The sequence below is a fragment of the Hypanus sabinus genome, chromosome 12 (genome assembly GCF_030144855.1).
Source record: "Hypanus sabinus isolate sHypSab1 chromosome 12, sHypSab1.hap1, whole genome shotgun sequence".
Taxonomy (NCBI): domain Eukaryota; kingdom Metazoa; phylum Chordata; class Chondrichthyes; order Myliobatiformes; family Dasyatidae; genus Hypanus; species Hypanus sabinus.
Genome location: NC_082717.1, coordinates 4,045,137 through 4,059,778, shown reverse-complemented (window position 1 = coordinate 4,059,778; position 14,642 = coordinate 4,045,137). Strand labels below are relative to the sequence as shown.

Sequence of the window (14,642 nt, the reverse complement as noted above, 5' to 3'; positions counted from 1 at the left end):
CACTGTTGGTCAGCCCCCCAGCTGCACGCAAAATGGAGTACATATTGTTAAGGGGGACAGACACAGGGGTGCTCTCCACTACCTGAATCCCTTCTCTCTCCTGATGGTCAGCCACTTATTGTCTCCTGTGGCCCCGGGGTGACTACCTGCCCGTAGCTCCTGTCTACCACCTCCTCACTCTCCCTAACAAGCCGAAAGTCATCGAGCTGCAGCTCCAGTTCCATAACCTGTTCTCTAAGGAGCTGCAGCTCGATGCACCTGGCACAAATTTGGACATCCATACTGTGGCTTTCTGAAGATTTACGTAAGTATTGTTGTGCAGCCCTAATAGTTTAATGCTATTGTGTCGTGCCTCTGGGATGATACCAGTTGTAGATATTTCTATTGGGACAATGTACATTCTGTTCATGTTTCATAGTCTTTCAATTTCCTCTGTTAATTCATCATATTTCTGGTGTTTTTCATTTACTGATTTCTGTATGTTATGTGTGATTAGAAGGGCTATATCTATTTAGTAAGTTGTTCTTGCTTGTTTATTCTGTAATATGATATACAGACAGTCATTGCGGTTGGGATTGTCCTATCTGTAACTTTATTATCCTCATAGCTGGACACTGTGCAAAGGTTTTACTGAAAGCCCTGGAGAAGAGAACTCTGGCTGGTGATGGATTTAGAAGTTTATCCTGTATTATTATATCCAGACAGTTATTATGGATTGTCTAGTCTGGAATGTTATTATTACAGATGACACTGTGCAAAGGTGCCTGACTAAAAGCCCTGGGGAAGAGAACTCTGGCCAGTGATGATGGATTTAAATGAACCAACTCTCCCTCCCCATTGAAACTTATTGATAATTCTACCACTCACTGAACAGAAATGTGGAAGTTGTTTAAGGACCACTTCCACAGGATTCTGGATAGCTTTGTCCCACTGAGTCAGGGAAAGGATGGGAGGGTGAAGGAACCATGGTTGACAAGAGAAGTGGAACATCTGGTCAACAGGAAGAAGGAATTACTCTGAAGGTTTAGGAAGTAAAAAAATCAGCCTGGGCTCCTGAGAGTTATAAGGTTGCCAGAAAGAACGTTAATAGACGGGGGCTACATGGAGGTAGTCACCACTAGATTGCAGGAGACAGGTAACTGGGAGACTGTGAGAAGGAGGGGGAATGCACAGCCAGTGCAGATACACCTGTGGCCATCCCCCTCAATAAGGGGAATGACCTACCAGAGTGGAGCCAGAGTGACCGGGTCTCTGGCACTGAGTCTGGAGCTGTGGCTCAGAAGAGCAGAGAGGTGAAGACAGCTGCAGGGTTGACAGGGGATTCCTTCATCACAGGAACAGACACAAGGCCCTATGAGTGCAAAAGAGACACCCAGATGGTATATTGCCTCCCTGGAGCTAGGAACAGGGATGTCTCGGATCAGGTCCGTGGCATTCCAAGGATGAAGGGGAGCAGCTGGAAGTCCTGCTACATATTGGCAACAATGACATAGGTAGACCACATGAGGAGGTCCTGCAGAGAGATTTTAGGGAGCCAGGTAGAAAGCTGAGAAACAAGACATTCATGGAAGTAATCACTGGATTGTTGCCCGTTACAGGAAAGACACTGACATGGATAGCAGAATGGCTGACAGGCAGGAGGCAGAGAGTGGGAATAAAATGATTCTTTTCTGGTTGGATGTGGATGACCAGTGGCGTTCCTCAGGGGTCAGTATTGGGACCACTGCTTTTCACATTGTTTGTCAGTGATTTAGATAATGGAATTGATGGCTTTGTGGCAAAGTTTGCAGATGATACGAAGACAGGTGGAGGGGTAGGTAGTCCTGAGGAAGCAATGCAATTGGTGCAGGACTTAGACAAATTGGAATAATGGACAAAACAGTGGCAGATGGAATACAGTGTTGGGAAATGTACGATAATGTGTTTTGGTAAAAGGAACAATAGCGCAGACTATTATCTAAATGAGGAGAAGGTTCAAACATCGGAGGTGCAGAGGGACTTAAGAGTCCTTGTGCAAGATTCCCAGAAGGTTAATTTACAGGTTGAGTCTGTGATAAAGAAGACAAATACAATGTTGGCATTTATTTCAACAGGAATAGAATATAAAAGCAAGGAGACAATGCTGATCCTTTTTAAGACACTAGTCAGGCTGCACTTTTGGGCCCCATATCTCAGAAAGGATGTGTTGTTGTTGGAGAGAGTCCAGAGGATGATGTTCTGGGAATGAGGGGGTTAACATGTGAGGAGTGTTTGGCAGCTTTGGGTCTGAACTCACTGAAACTTAGAAGAATGCAGGGGGATCTCATTGAAACCTACCAGATGTTGAAAGGATTAAATAAGGTGGATGTGTAGAGGATGTTTCCTATGGTGCGGGAATCCAGAACTAGAGGGCACAGCCTCAAAATTAAGGGGTGACTCTTTAGAACAGAGGCAAGGAGGAATTTTTTTAGCCAGAGTAGTAAACCTGTGGAATGCTCTGCACAGATTGTGGTGTATGCCAAGTCCGTGGGTATACTTAAGGCAGAGGTTGATCGTTTCTTGATCGGTCAGGGCATCAAAGGATATGGTGAGAAGGCAAGCGTATGGGGTTGAGTGGGATCCGGGGTCAGCTATGATGGAATGGCGAACAGACTCAATGGGCTGAATAGCCTAACTCTGATCATATATATTACAGTCTTATGGACAGGCAGGAAGGCAATGGGGTGGCTTTGCTCTGTTTGTGCAAAATGAAATCAAATCATTAGAAAGAGGTGACTTTGGGTCGGAATGTGTTAAATCATTGTAGGTGGAGCTCAGGGACTGCAAGGGTAAAAAGATCCTGATGGGAGTTGTAGGAAGACCCCCAAACAGTGGTAAGGATGTACTCTACAAATTACAACAAGAGATAGAAAATGCATGCCAAATGGGCAATGTTACAATCGTCATTGGGAACTTCAATACGTAGGTAGAATTGAAAATCAGGTTGGTGCTTGATTCCAAGAAGGGGAATTTGTAGAATGCGTACAAGTTGGCTTTTTAGAGCAGCTCGTGGTTGACCTCACTGGGGAATCAGATATTCTGGATTGGTTGTTGTGCAATGAAGCAGAATTGATTAGAGAGCTGAAGGTAAACAAACCCTTCAGGGAAAGTGATCATAATCTGATCAAATTCTCTCTGAAATCTGAGGAGAAGCTACATCAGATGCATTAGAATTACAATGGAGCAAATTGAATTATGGAGGAAAAAAAGGGATCAAGTGGGAAACATTATCAATATATGCAAAATGATCTTCAAAACTCTCTCCAGTCTATCACAGACCCATGACTGTACGGCAGTAACATTTCCACACCCAGCCAGATATCATTGACTTCATTAAAGAGACTGCAAATTATTCTTGTGGCTAACATTTATTTAAATTTTAGAATTTGTTAAATGCTGGGGAAATATACTGCCTTGTAAATACACATTAATATATCCATATCCAACACACAGATCCCGCAGATGATCCCGTCCTTGTGCAGTATCCACCGGTCAGCAAGGTGCCAGAGGGTGTAACTGTCCAGCTCCACTGTGCCTTGTATAACGCCAGTGTCAATGTCACCGATGTACACTGGTACCACCAGCGGCCTGGGAACAAGAGCGAGTGGGTGTTGAGTCACTTTGTGAATGACTCAGTGAGCAGGTCCGGGGGTATCTCTGACCGTTTTCAGTCTCACAGGAATGGCGTGAGTAACAGTTACATTCTGACCATCAGCAACACATCTATTAGTGACACTGCAGTGTACAACTGCAGTGTGTGGAATTACATCTACGGAGGAGGAACGCAGCTCAATGTAACTGGTAAGTCAACGTCAGTTTACACTGACAATAACAGCATCTCAGTATCCAACCTTCACACGATGACTGTCAGACACAGGGGGTTCTGTAATGTCCCCCGTAGAACAGAGAGTCGGATGTTTTCCCCTGGAGTGTAAACTGGTAACAGTTGGGAAATGGAAAAGTGGGAAAGGACAAGTGCTCTGGAATAATATAGAAAATCTTGGCGAATCATTTTGTGGGTGAACAGGTTTTTCTCTTTCTCTAATTTTGAATCTCAACCCTTGGACCAGACCTATCCTTTTCCATAATTACCTTGAAACTAATGGCATTATGATCATTAGATGCAAAGTGTTCCCCTACACAAACTTCAGTCTCAGTCCCTAATAGCAGGTCAAGTATCAGACACTCTCTCATTGGGACGTCGACATACAGATGAAGGAAACTTTCCTGAACACATTTGACAAACTCTGTCCCATCTAGACCTTTTACAGTGTGGTATTTCCAATCAATACATGGAAAGATAAAATCACTTACTGTAACAACATTATATTTCTTGCAACAGTCTGCGATCTGTCTGGAAATTTGTTCTTCTAAATCCCTAGGGCTGTTGGGTTGTCTTTGCTAAAGCCCCATTAACATGGTCATACCTTTCTTGTTTCTCAGTTCCACCCTTAAATTTCAGTGCTCCTGGTGTGGCTTCCTGTATATTTGTGAGACCCAATGTAGATTGAGAAACCGCTTCACTGAGCACCTATACTCTGTCCACCGAAACAAGTGCCATCTCCCAGTGGCCACCCATTTTAATTCCATGTCCCATTCCCATTCCGATATGTCTATCCATGGCCTCCTCCACTGTCGTGATGAGGCCACACTTAGGTTGGTGAAACAACACCTTATATTCTGTTTGGGTAGCCTCTCACTTGATGACATGCATATCGGTTTATTGTCATCTGACTGTACATGGATACAACCAGATGAAACACTGTTCCCCCAGACCACGGTGCACCCACAGAACAGATATCACACAGCACATAAACCAAAATATTACCATCAATACATGAATAAAATATCATTCACAATACAAGTAGTAGCGAGCACAAGAAAACATTAATCAGTTCACTGTCCTGGTGACGAGACCTCAGTGCTGACAGGGAATTCATTAGTCTCACAGCCTGAGGGAAGAAGCTGTTACCCAGACTGACAGTCCCAGTCCTGAACCTCCTGTACCTCCATCCTGACAGTAGAGAGACAAAGAGATTGAGGGATGGGTGGTGGAGATCCTCAACAATGTTTCAGCCCTTGGTCTACAACACTCCTGGTAAATGTCACAAATGGGGAGGAGGAAGACCCGGGTGATCCTTGGCAGATCTGTAGGGTTTGCGGTCCGATGCCTTGCAGCATCCGTACCACACAATGATACGACCAGACAGCTAATTGAAGCCAGTATTGAGCTTCTATCAATTCCCACCAGTCTTCCTTCAACAGGAAGATGTTGACCCTCAAGTCCCAGCATCTCACTTTTAAATGCCTCTCCCATCAAACGTTGTTTTCCCTTCTGTCAGCTGTTCCCAATCTACTTCCTCACTGTTACCATCGGGCAGGAGGTACAGAAGCCTGAAGACTCACACCACCATGTTCAAGAACAGCTATTTCCTCTCAGCCATTGAGTTCCTGAACCAAGCAGCACAACCCAACTCACTACAGTTTAACAAGACAATGGTCATTTTGATCACTGTGTACTAAAACCACCTGTGTTTTATTTCTGTTCCAACTATGTTCTTGTAAAATTTGTGTATAATTGGTGCTTTTCTCATGACTGCTGCATATCCAATGCTCTGTGCCTGAACTGCAAGTGTTTCATTGCATCTGTCCTGATATGTACTTGTGCAGAGGACAATAAACACAACACTAATGCTTTTAAATATGATAAGAGCCATTTCTGTACAATTAATAACTCTCAGCAAAGTGTTTCCATTTGCATCATACAGTGCAGCTAAAACAATTAGAACGGGGTACTGATTGTGTATGATCAGCCATGATCACAGTGAATGGCGGTGCTGGCTAGAAGGGCCGAATGGCCTACTCCCGCATTTATTGTCTATTGTCTATAATTCTACAAATTTAGTATTTCAAACTGTTTACTCTCTTAGACATAGTTACGCAGAAAGATTTTTAAAGCAATTGATGTTTTCCCTTTAAAGATGCTAATCCTCCAGTCCTCATCCAGTCCCCAAGCCAGGAGAACATCACTGAGGGGCAATCGGCACGGTTATGGTGCGCCATGAAGAACGCCAGAGCGGGAGACACTGATGTCCACTGGTATCGGAGACGACCTGGGCAGGACATGGAGTGGGTCTTAACACACGAGGCAGGAGAGAGCATACGAGGGAGACCAGGTTTCACTGAGAGGTTCCAGCCCTCCAGGGACTCCTCCAACAGCAGTTTCATCCTGATGGTCACAAAGGTCGAGGTCAATGACTCTGCCGACTATTACTGCAGAGTGTGGGGAGACATCAGTGGGAACGGAACCCGACTCACTGTCATTAGTAAGTTCAGTTCACACAATGCAAACTGATTTCTAGTACTGGAGGTATTGAGCAAGTATGGGCCAGGACAACAATTCTGTAAATTCATTAATTTAAACTATCATGTGATTATTTCTAAATGTCTTAAAGATATTAAATCTTTTAGTTTTCATGAACACATCTGACAACAGTATTGTGTAATATTGCTTTTCACTCTGGGATCCTGACTGGATATTATAGCTCAATGATATGGACATGGAATTTTCCAATTTCTGATAACCCAGCCCACCCCTTTTCTGTCTGCTTGTCATACTCCTACCGTCTCTCACTCCACCCAGACCCCTTACCCAGTTCCTTTCCCATCACACACCTGCTGATCTCACACAAACTTAACCTTCTGTGTATCCTACCCCTTTCCCCCGACGAGTTTGGGTTGGCACAGTAGTGTACATTGCCTTACAGTACCGGCGGTGTGGGTTCAATTCCCACTGCTCCTGAAAGACGTTTGTACATTATTCCAACATTTGCCTGGGTTTCCTCCAAGTGTTCCGGTTTCCTCCCACAGTCCAAAGACACACAGATTAATTGGTGACTGTAAATTGTCCTGTGATCAGGCTCGGATTAAATCAGGGATCACTGGGTGGTGTGTGTCAAAGGGCCAAAGGGCCTATTCCACGCTGTATCTCAATAAATAAATAAAATAAAATAAAAGTTCCGTTGACACGTAATTCCTCCATTGATCCCTTCCTTGTCAGATTCTGGGTGGCGGGGGGTTGATACGTCTCTGCCAAAGGAAGCATAAGGTGCTCCTTCCCTCTGCTACCCTGGACAAGGTGGACTTACTCACAGTACCCACTTCCTGCCCATGACACCACTGGCATTTGGGGCAGAATGAAGGTCCTCCATCTCTGATGGTCAATGTGTTGCACCTGCCTAGCCCCCCACCCCCCTCTCACCCCAATCGGGGTCACCAGAAGCCACGGGAGCAGGTGGTGAAAGGTCGTATGAGTAGCTGGTGCATAACACAACTCCTGGTTCTGTGACCAGTGACTTCAGGCAGACAGTCTCTGCAGAGTACTGATAATGGCTGGGGTCACCCGTCTTGTAAGGACACTGCCCAGAAGAAAGCAATGGAAAACTACTTCTGTAGAAAACTTTTCAAAGAACAATAATGATCACAGACGATAATTGCCCACGTCATATGCCACGACACATTGTGATGATGTTGATCAGATTCCAGTGTGTGCAGTGTCAATCTGTCATGACCTCTACCTATCCCTCTCCCCACCTGTCCTTTCCAACTCTCCTCGTCTCTCTCTACCCTTCTCCCATCTCCACCTCTCCTTCTCTCCACCTGGTTCCATCTGTTCATCCCTTTTCTTCTCATCAGGTTCCAGCTGTCACCTACCAGACGTTGTCTCACATTCACCCCCAGCCCTCTCTTCCACAAGACCAGCATCTGCCCTCTGCATTGACAGAGCTGACAGGATCAGGATCCTTCAGCCTCCATGGATGCTGCCTGGCCAGCTGTGATCTCCCGTCTCCTTTGGTTGTAGAAGGTTGTTAATCTGTGGATCTCATTGCCACAGACGGCTGTGAAGGGCAAGTCACTGGGTATTTTTAAAACTGAGGTTCATAGGCTCTTAATTAATCAGGGTGTCAAAGGTTACGGGGAGAAGGCAGCAGAATGGGGCTGAGAGGGATAATAAATCAGCCATGATGGAATGGCAGAGTAGACTCAATGGGCTGAATGGCCTAATTCTGCTCCAGTGTTTTATGATCTGAAAAGAATGTAGCAGCTGTGAAAGGCAGAGGAGGAGGACATGCCTGGCAGATTAGGCTGGCCACATCCTCCATTCCCAGAGGGAAAAAAGCCAGACTAAAAGGAAAAGTGAAGCAAAAAGCTGAGCCAATACCACAGATGAATGACGGAGACAGACTGAGAAATCAGGTTGCAGGAAGTTGTGGAATTCAACAGTGGATCCCAAACGCTGCAGTGTGCCCAATGGGAAGATGAGGTGTTGTTACTGAAGATTGCTCTGATCTACATTATAACAGTGCAGGGGGTTACACACCGAGCTCCCAGTCACGGCTTCTCATCTTTATTTCACTACTCACACATTCTTCTCTACGTTGTCATTCTCAAACTGCTTCCACTCACTATCTGACCACATAACAGTCACCGAAATTCCCTCTCTCTCATCCTCACGGCAGCTTCACCAGTCTTCATTGCTTCCTTCCCAATTGTGACAAACTGTCTTCTACATCAAATGTGTCTCTCCTCACAGACCTGCTGAGTATGGCCAACATTTTGTTTTCATCCTGCTGTTTACTCTCTCTTCAACCCAGTACCATAATCGGATCAGAAACCATTCTGAGAAACGCACACAAAATGCTGGAGGATCTCAGCAGGTCAGACAGCACTTATGGAAATGAATAAACAGTCGACGTTTCAGCCTGGAACCCTTCATCAAGACCATAATCATTTCCATAGATACAGTCTGACCTGCTGAGTTCCTCCAGCACGTTGTGTGTGTTACTCTGGATCTCCAGCATCTGCAGAATCTCCTGTGTTTCTGAGAAACCATTCTGAGCTCTGTAATGGGTAAAGATTACAGGCGAACAAAGGACAGTGAATCAAGAATGTACTCAAACCGCCTGGTAAAGTGCAGCGTCCCCACTGACCCCCAGGAAGTCACTGGCAGATGACTGACTGGTCAAAGTGGAGACAGAGAGACAATTAGAACCGTCAGTCCATGCGGAGAAAGTGTACAAACGTCTGTGTAAACAGAGGGAGAAACACACAACCTGAACTGAGCATTTGCCCCTCCCCATCAGTGACAGAGTGTCAGCAGTCACCTCACAACCCACAAACCAACACAATGTCACAGAGAGTAGAACGGCGGCCTCACCGTTCCAGTGTCCTGGCTTGAACCGTGACCTTCAGTGCAGTCAGTGTAGTGTTTGCTTTCTCTCCCTGTGGTTACAATGGCTTCCTCTCACTGTCCAAAAACATGCTGGTTGACAGATCACTGGTGGGTGAGTTGTCAAACCTCGGGTGACTTGATGGGAACATGGAGATGATAAATGGGATTAAGCTAGGTTTAGAGTGAAGGGGTGGACAATGGATGCTGCGACTCACTGGTCTGTTTCCATGATGTCCTGTGTATTCCCATCCTCCCACTTCCTTATTCTGGCCTCTTCCCCCTTCCTTTCTAGTCCTGATGAAGGGTCTCAGTCTGAAACATCAACTGCCTGCCTACTGAGATCCTCCAGCACTTAGTTTGTGTTTTGCTCTGGATTTCCAGCATCTGTAGATTCTCTTGTGTTTATGATTTGCTGCTCCACTACGAAGTCTCTTCGAGGGATGCCTACCCTGAAGAAGTTTAAATCTTGTCTTGGACGGGAGTTCTCTCACTGCTCTCCCTCTATGGTCCTCTGACTCTTTGACCATGAATTCTCCCAGACTCGCGACCACAGTGACGTACTCTTTCCTGGGAGCTTGTCTTTGCATCTTTCTTCACCCTCTCCCCCACCCACCTAGCTTCACCTATCAGCTTCTCGCTTGTCCATCTCTCCACCCCCACCTTCTTGTCCTGTCCTTTCCAGTTCTGATAAAGAGTTTCAGCCCGAAATATCGACTGTTTAATTCTCACTGTAAACACGTCTGACCCACTGAGATTCTACAGCATTTTGTATCTGTTGCTCTATGATCTGAATTATGGTCCTAAACCTAAGTTATAAGATCCTGATCCTGAAATTGTGAAATATTGAATGTCAGTTGTTGAATATTATTTTAATGGGCTCCATACATTTCCCATGTAAGGTCCTCAGTATCCGGCGTCCAACAGTCAACAAGGTGTGTGTGTATGTGAACATACGGTTGCATTGTGCCTTGTAAGTGACACTGATACTCAAAGATCCAACTAAATCTATTATCAAAGTCACCAAGTTCAACCAAATTGCAGGCATTCACAGTTAATTCAAGAAACACAATAGAATCCATGAAAGAGCGTACTCAATAGTACGGCTAGACAACCAATGTGCAAAAGACACAACCTGTGCAAATACACCAGAAACAAAATAAGAAGTGAATAAACAATAAATATTGAGAACATGAAATGAAGAGTGCTTGAAACAAGTCCATGGGTTTAATGATGGGGCAAGCGAAGTTGAGTGAAGTTATCCTCTGTGCTTCAAGCACCTGCTGGTTGAGGGGTAATAACTGTTCCTGAACCTGGTGCTGTGAGTCCTGAGGCTCCTGATGTGAGAAGGCGGTAGTGAGAAGGGAGCATGGCTGGATACTGGGGGAACAATAGCAACTGAGCTCCGAATAGCTGTATCACATCCCTTTGCAGAGATCACTTTTCACTTTGACACGAGTTTTTTTTCTGTTGATTGGTGTAAAAAAAAGCCGAATTAAATGTTCATGATTCAATGTTATGAAACAATGAAATAGGAAAACATCAAGTTGTGGTGAGTACTTTTTCTGTGAAATGTAGATATATAGACCGACCTCTCAGCCCACTGCTATCACCTGTTGACTAGTGCTCGACGCTCACGAGGTGACACCACGGTGTTGAGTTCCACCCAGCTCTCATGAGGTGAATCTGGGACTTTGAGGGCCAGTCATCACGTACACAGGCACATATACAATATCAGTAAAAACACAACCAGACCCATCAGTCCATTATAAATCTTCTGGCACCACAACTGTGTTACACTGCCTCCGGTAGAGTGTGATGACTCGGACGCCTCTCCTCCAGCGGCAAATGACCCCACAGCCTGAGGCCCAGATCCCCTGAGTGCCACGAAAATATCTGCAGCTGGCCACAACAGAGTTTGTCTTCTGCCAAACGAAACCCCGGCAGGGCAGCTCCAACTCTGACTTAAGGGTGGCAAAGTGAAGCCTCGGGATCATAGACCAGTCAGACCAGTATCAGTGGAAAGTTACCAGAGAGGATCCTGAGAGAAACCACATGTGCATTTCTGAATAAATGGGGGTTGACCAGAAGTAGCTGCATAGCTTTGTGCATGAAAAATCATGTCTTGAGTGAGCTTTTTGATGGGGTGACCAAGAAAGATGATAAAGCCAGGGCACTTCTGGACTACAATAAGCTACTGATAAAGTTCCAAATGGTAGGTTGCTCTGGAAGGTTGGATCACATAGAATCCAGAGAGAACTATCTCCAACAAGATTCCACCACTGGATGCATACTTACCTCCACACTCTTCCCGATACCCTGGTCCACTCATCTCTGCCCACCTGCCACTGCACTTTGTTTCTCACTTTCCTGTGTACTCCTGCCCCTTTCCAATGATTCAGGGACTCAAACAGTCATTCCAGGAAAGGCAGTGATTCCCAGGGACACTTACATCAGGTGAATATGCTTGGTATTCACAATGTGGCCTTTTCATTGGTGGACTAACATTAGTGTCACTGCCCTTGGAGTTTCACAACCTGCACCTCTGATTAAAATGACAGAAATAAACTAACGTTGCAGATGGAGGTCATTGTAGAAACTAGCCAGTGTTATTAATGTTCAACCTTCAACTCATTCAGAACACCATGGCTGGCTTTTAAACAAAATCAAGATTGGGAGAACATATCACTGCCAACTTAGCTGCTCAGCACCTGCTTCCTGGGTGTTCAAAAATTGATTTCAAAGTTCTCTTTCTTGCATTTAAAGCTTTTAATGGTCTGAGATCGGAGAACATCGCAGAACGTTTTTCTTTTATAATCCTGTTTGAGCTCTCTGGTCTTCTTCCTCCGGCCTGTTAAATGTAAACAATCTCCCTCAAAAGATAATTGGCTGATCAGCGTTTTTGAGCAATGCTCATAAACTGTAACTCACAAAACGATAAGGGATGCAGACACTTCTGAACATTAGATCAAGACCCATTTATTTAACCATGCTTCTCATCTATTTGCATGATTATATATTTATTTATGTTCCTGTTTGTACTTTATCCCATTGTCCACATTGTCTGGATGAAAATTGCTCTCTAAATAAGATATTATTATTAATAACCTTGATGTTTCTTTCCTTCCCACAATAGCAGCTCAGTAAGTCCATCCTTCAGCACGGTGCTCTCCTCCCTTACTGACTGTAAATGAGGGAGAACTATCAGCCTCCAATGTTCACATATTAAACCTGTCATTCAAAGGACAATTCACATTACCGGTGTTAAACTGTACATCAATCTTTGCTATTTTTCAGAAGCCGATGAAGGTGGGTCTTGGAAAGTCTTGGCCAGTATTCTCACCAGTATCCTCGTACTCGTCCTCTTATTCTGCATCTTAATAACAGTAATATGCTATGTGAAAAAATGGGCATGTTTTCAACAGAGATTGAAGCCAGAAGGGTAAATAACATTTTATTTTGTATCTTGTTTCAACTATATTGAATCAAACATGTTTGGTAAAGGAATTGAAACTGAATGAAACAGTCAGAGAACACAGAATCTCCACCAGGATGTTGTCTGGGATGAATCAGTTCAGTTATGAGGAGAGACAGGAGAAGCTGAGTCTGGTCTCCCAAGGGCAGGGGAGCTCAAGGGGGTGATTGAGGTGCATAAAATTATGAGGGATATAGATAGGGTATAGACTGCAGAAAACTCATCCCCATATCAGGGGTAGATACAATTTGAGAACATGTAATTAAGGTGAGGGGGAAGAGAGGGTATATGCAGGGCCCCTTCAACCAGAGAGTGGGAGTACCAGACACATTGCCCGAGAGAGAGGCTGAAACGGGCAGTGACAGCACTAACAATGAACACTTAGGTGAAGAGGGCGATGGACAAGGTGCCAGACGATGGGATTACTATGGAAGGGTCAATATTGGTCGGCATGCAGTGCAAACACATGAAATTACTGTAAATTCAAAACAAAAAGTGTGAAACAATGAATAACAAAACAGTGTCCATAGACCATTCAGAAATCTGATGGCAGACAGGAGGTGGTACAAGGTGCCAGGCAATGGGGTTACTATTGGTCAGCATGCAGTGAGTATACATACAATTACTGTAAATTCAAAATAAAAAGTGTGAAACATTGAATTGCAAAACAGTGTTGATAGAAGGCTTGCTAAAGCTGCACAGTGGGGTTTAAACTAGAGTTGCAGAGGGAAGGGAACCGGGGTGCCAGAACAGTTAATGGAGAGGTTTGTGGAGACAGTTGTTGCTAAGACATCAAAGTCAGGAATCAAATGGTTGAGCATTCCGTGGCTAGTGTCCTGACTGCATCTATTTCAAAGCAAGAAGTATTGTAGGAAAGGCAGATGAGCTCAGGACATGGATCAACACATAGAATTATGATACTGTAGCCATTAGTGAGACTTGTTTGCAGGAGGGACAGGATTAGCAGCTCAGTATTCCAGGGTTCTGTTGTTTTAAACATGACAAAGCAGGAGATATTAAAGGAGGACGGATAGCTTTAGTAGTCAGTTAAAAGGCACAGCTGTACTCTGTCGTTCAGGAATTGTTTGAAGGCAGTTGAGGTGAAAAACCAGAAATTAAGAACATTCAAGTTCCAAGTATTTTAAAATCTGAAGTTGGTAATGCAATAAATAAGATGAAGAAAGGAAAGGCAGCAGGTCCTGATGAATTAGTAATAGAACAAATTATCGCCCTTGAAGATTATGGAATTGAAAAACTTACTGATTTATTCAGTGACATTGATGAGACTGTAATAATACCAGAAAGATGAAAAAATCAGTATTTATCACTCTTCCTAAGAAACCTGGAGCGATAGAATGTGAATTACATAGGAGCAGCAGTTTACTGAGTCATATCACCAAGATACTTCTAAGAATTTTGATGACAAGTGCCAAAAGTAAGATACAGGCTGAAATAGATAAAGAACAATGTGGTTTTTTGAAAGACAAAGGTACAAGAAACGTGATATTGATGTTAAGAATACCATCAGAATGAGCTATTCAAGTGGAAAAACACTTGTTTGTTTGTTTTATCGACTACACAAAAGCATTTGATAAAGTGAAGCACATTAACTTATTTGAAATATTACAGGAAACTCTAGATCTAGATTCGAAAGACCTCCGCCTAATCAGAAATCTGTACTGGAAACAAACTGCCGCTGTAAGAATAGATGGAGAAGTGAGTCAGTTTACGAAAATCAAGAGAGGCGTTCCCCCCTGATTTGTTTAATGTGTACAGTGAAGCAATATTACAAAAAATAAGAGATATCTTGGGAATCAAAGTTGGCGGTGTAACATCAATAATTTCAGAAATGCAGATAACACTGTATTAATTGCAAGTACGGAGGAAGAACTACAAAACTTAATTGATATAGTTGTTGAA

General features: G+C 44.0%; 1 protein-coding gene across 1 annotated transcript in view; it reads left to right on the top strand.

Annotated features, from left to right (window-relative positions):
• The window catches only part of LOC132402433 (uncharacterized), a 62,311-nt gene that overhangs the window by 33,011 nt on the left and 14,658 nt on the right, over positions 1 to 14,642 (top strand). Inside the window, exons 3-5 of the mRNA XM_059985287.1 lie at positions 3,472 to 3,819; positions 6,000 to 6,344; positions 12,545 to 12,689. Coding sequence (XP_059841270.1) covers positions 3,472 to 3,819; positions 6,000 to 6,344; positions 12,545 to 12,689 — 838 coding nt within the window. The remainder of the gene's footprint in view (positions 1 to 3,471; positions 3,820 to 5,999; positions 6,345 to 12,544; positions 12,690 to 14,642) is intronic.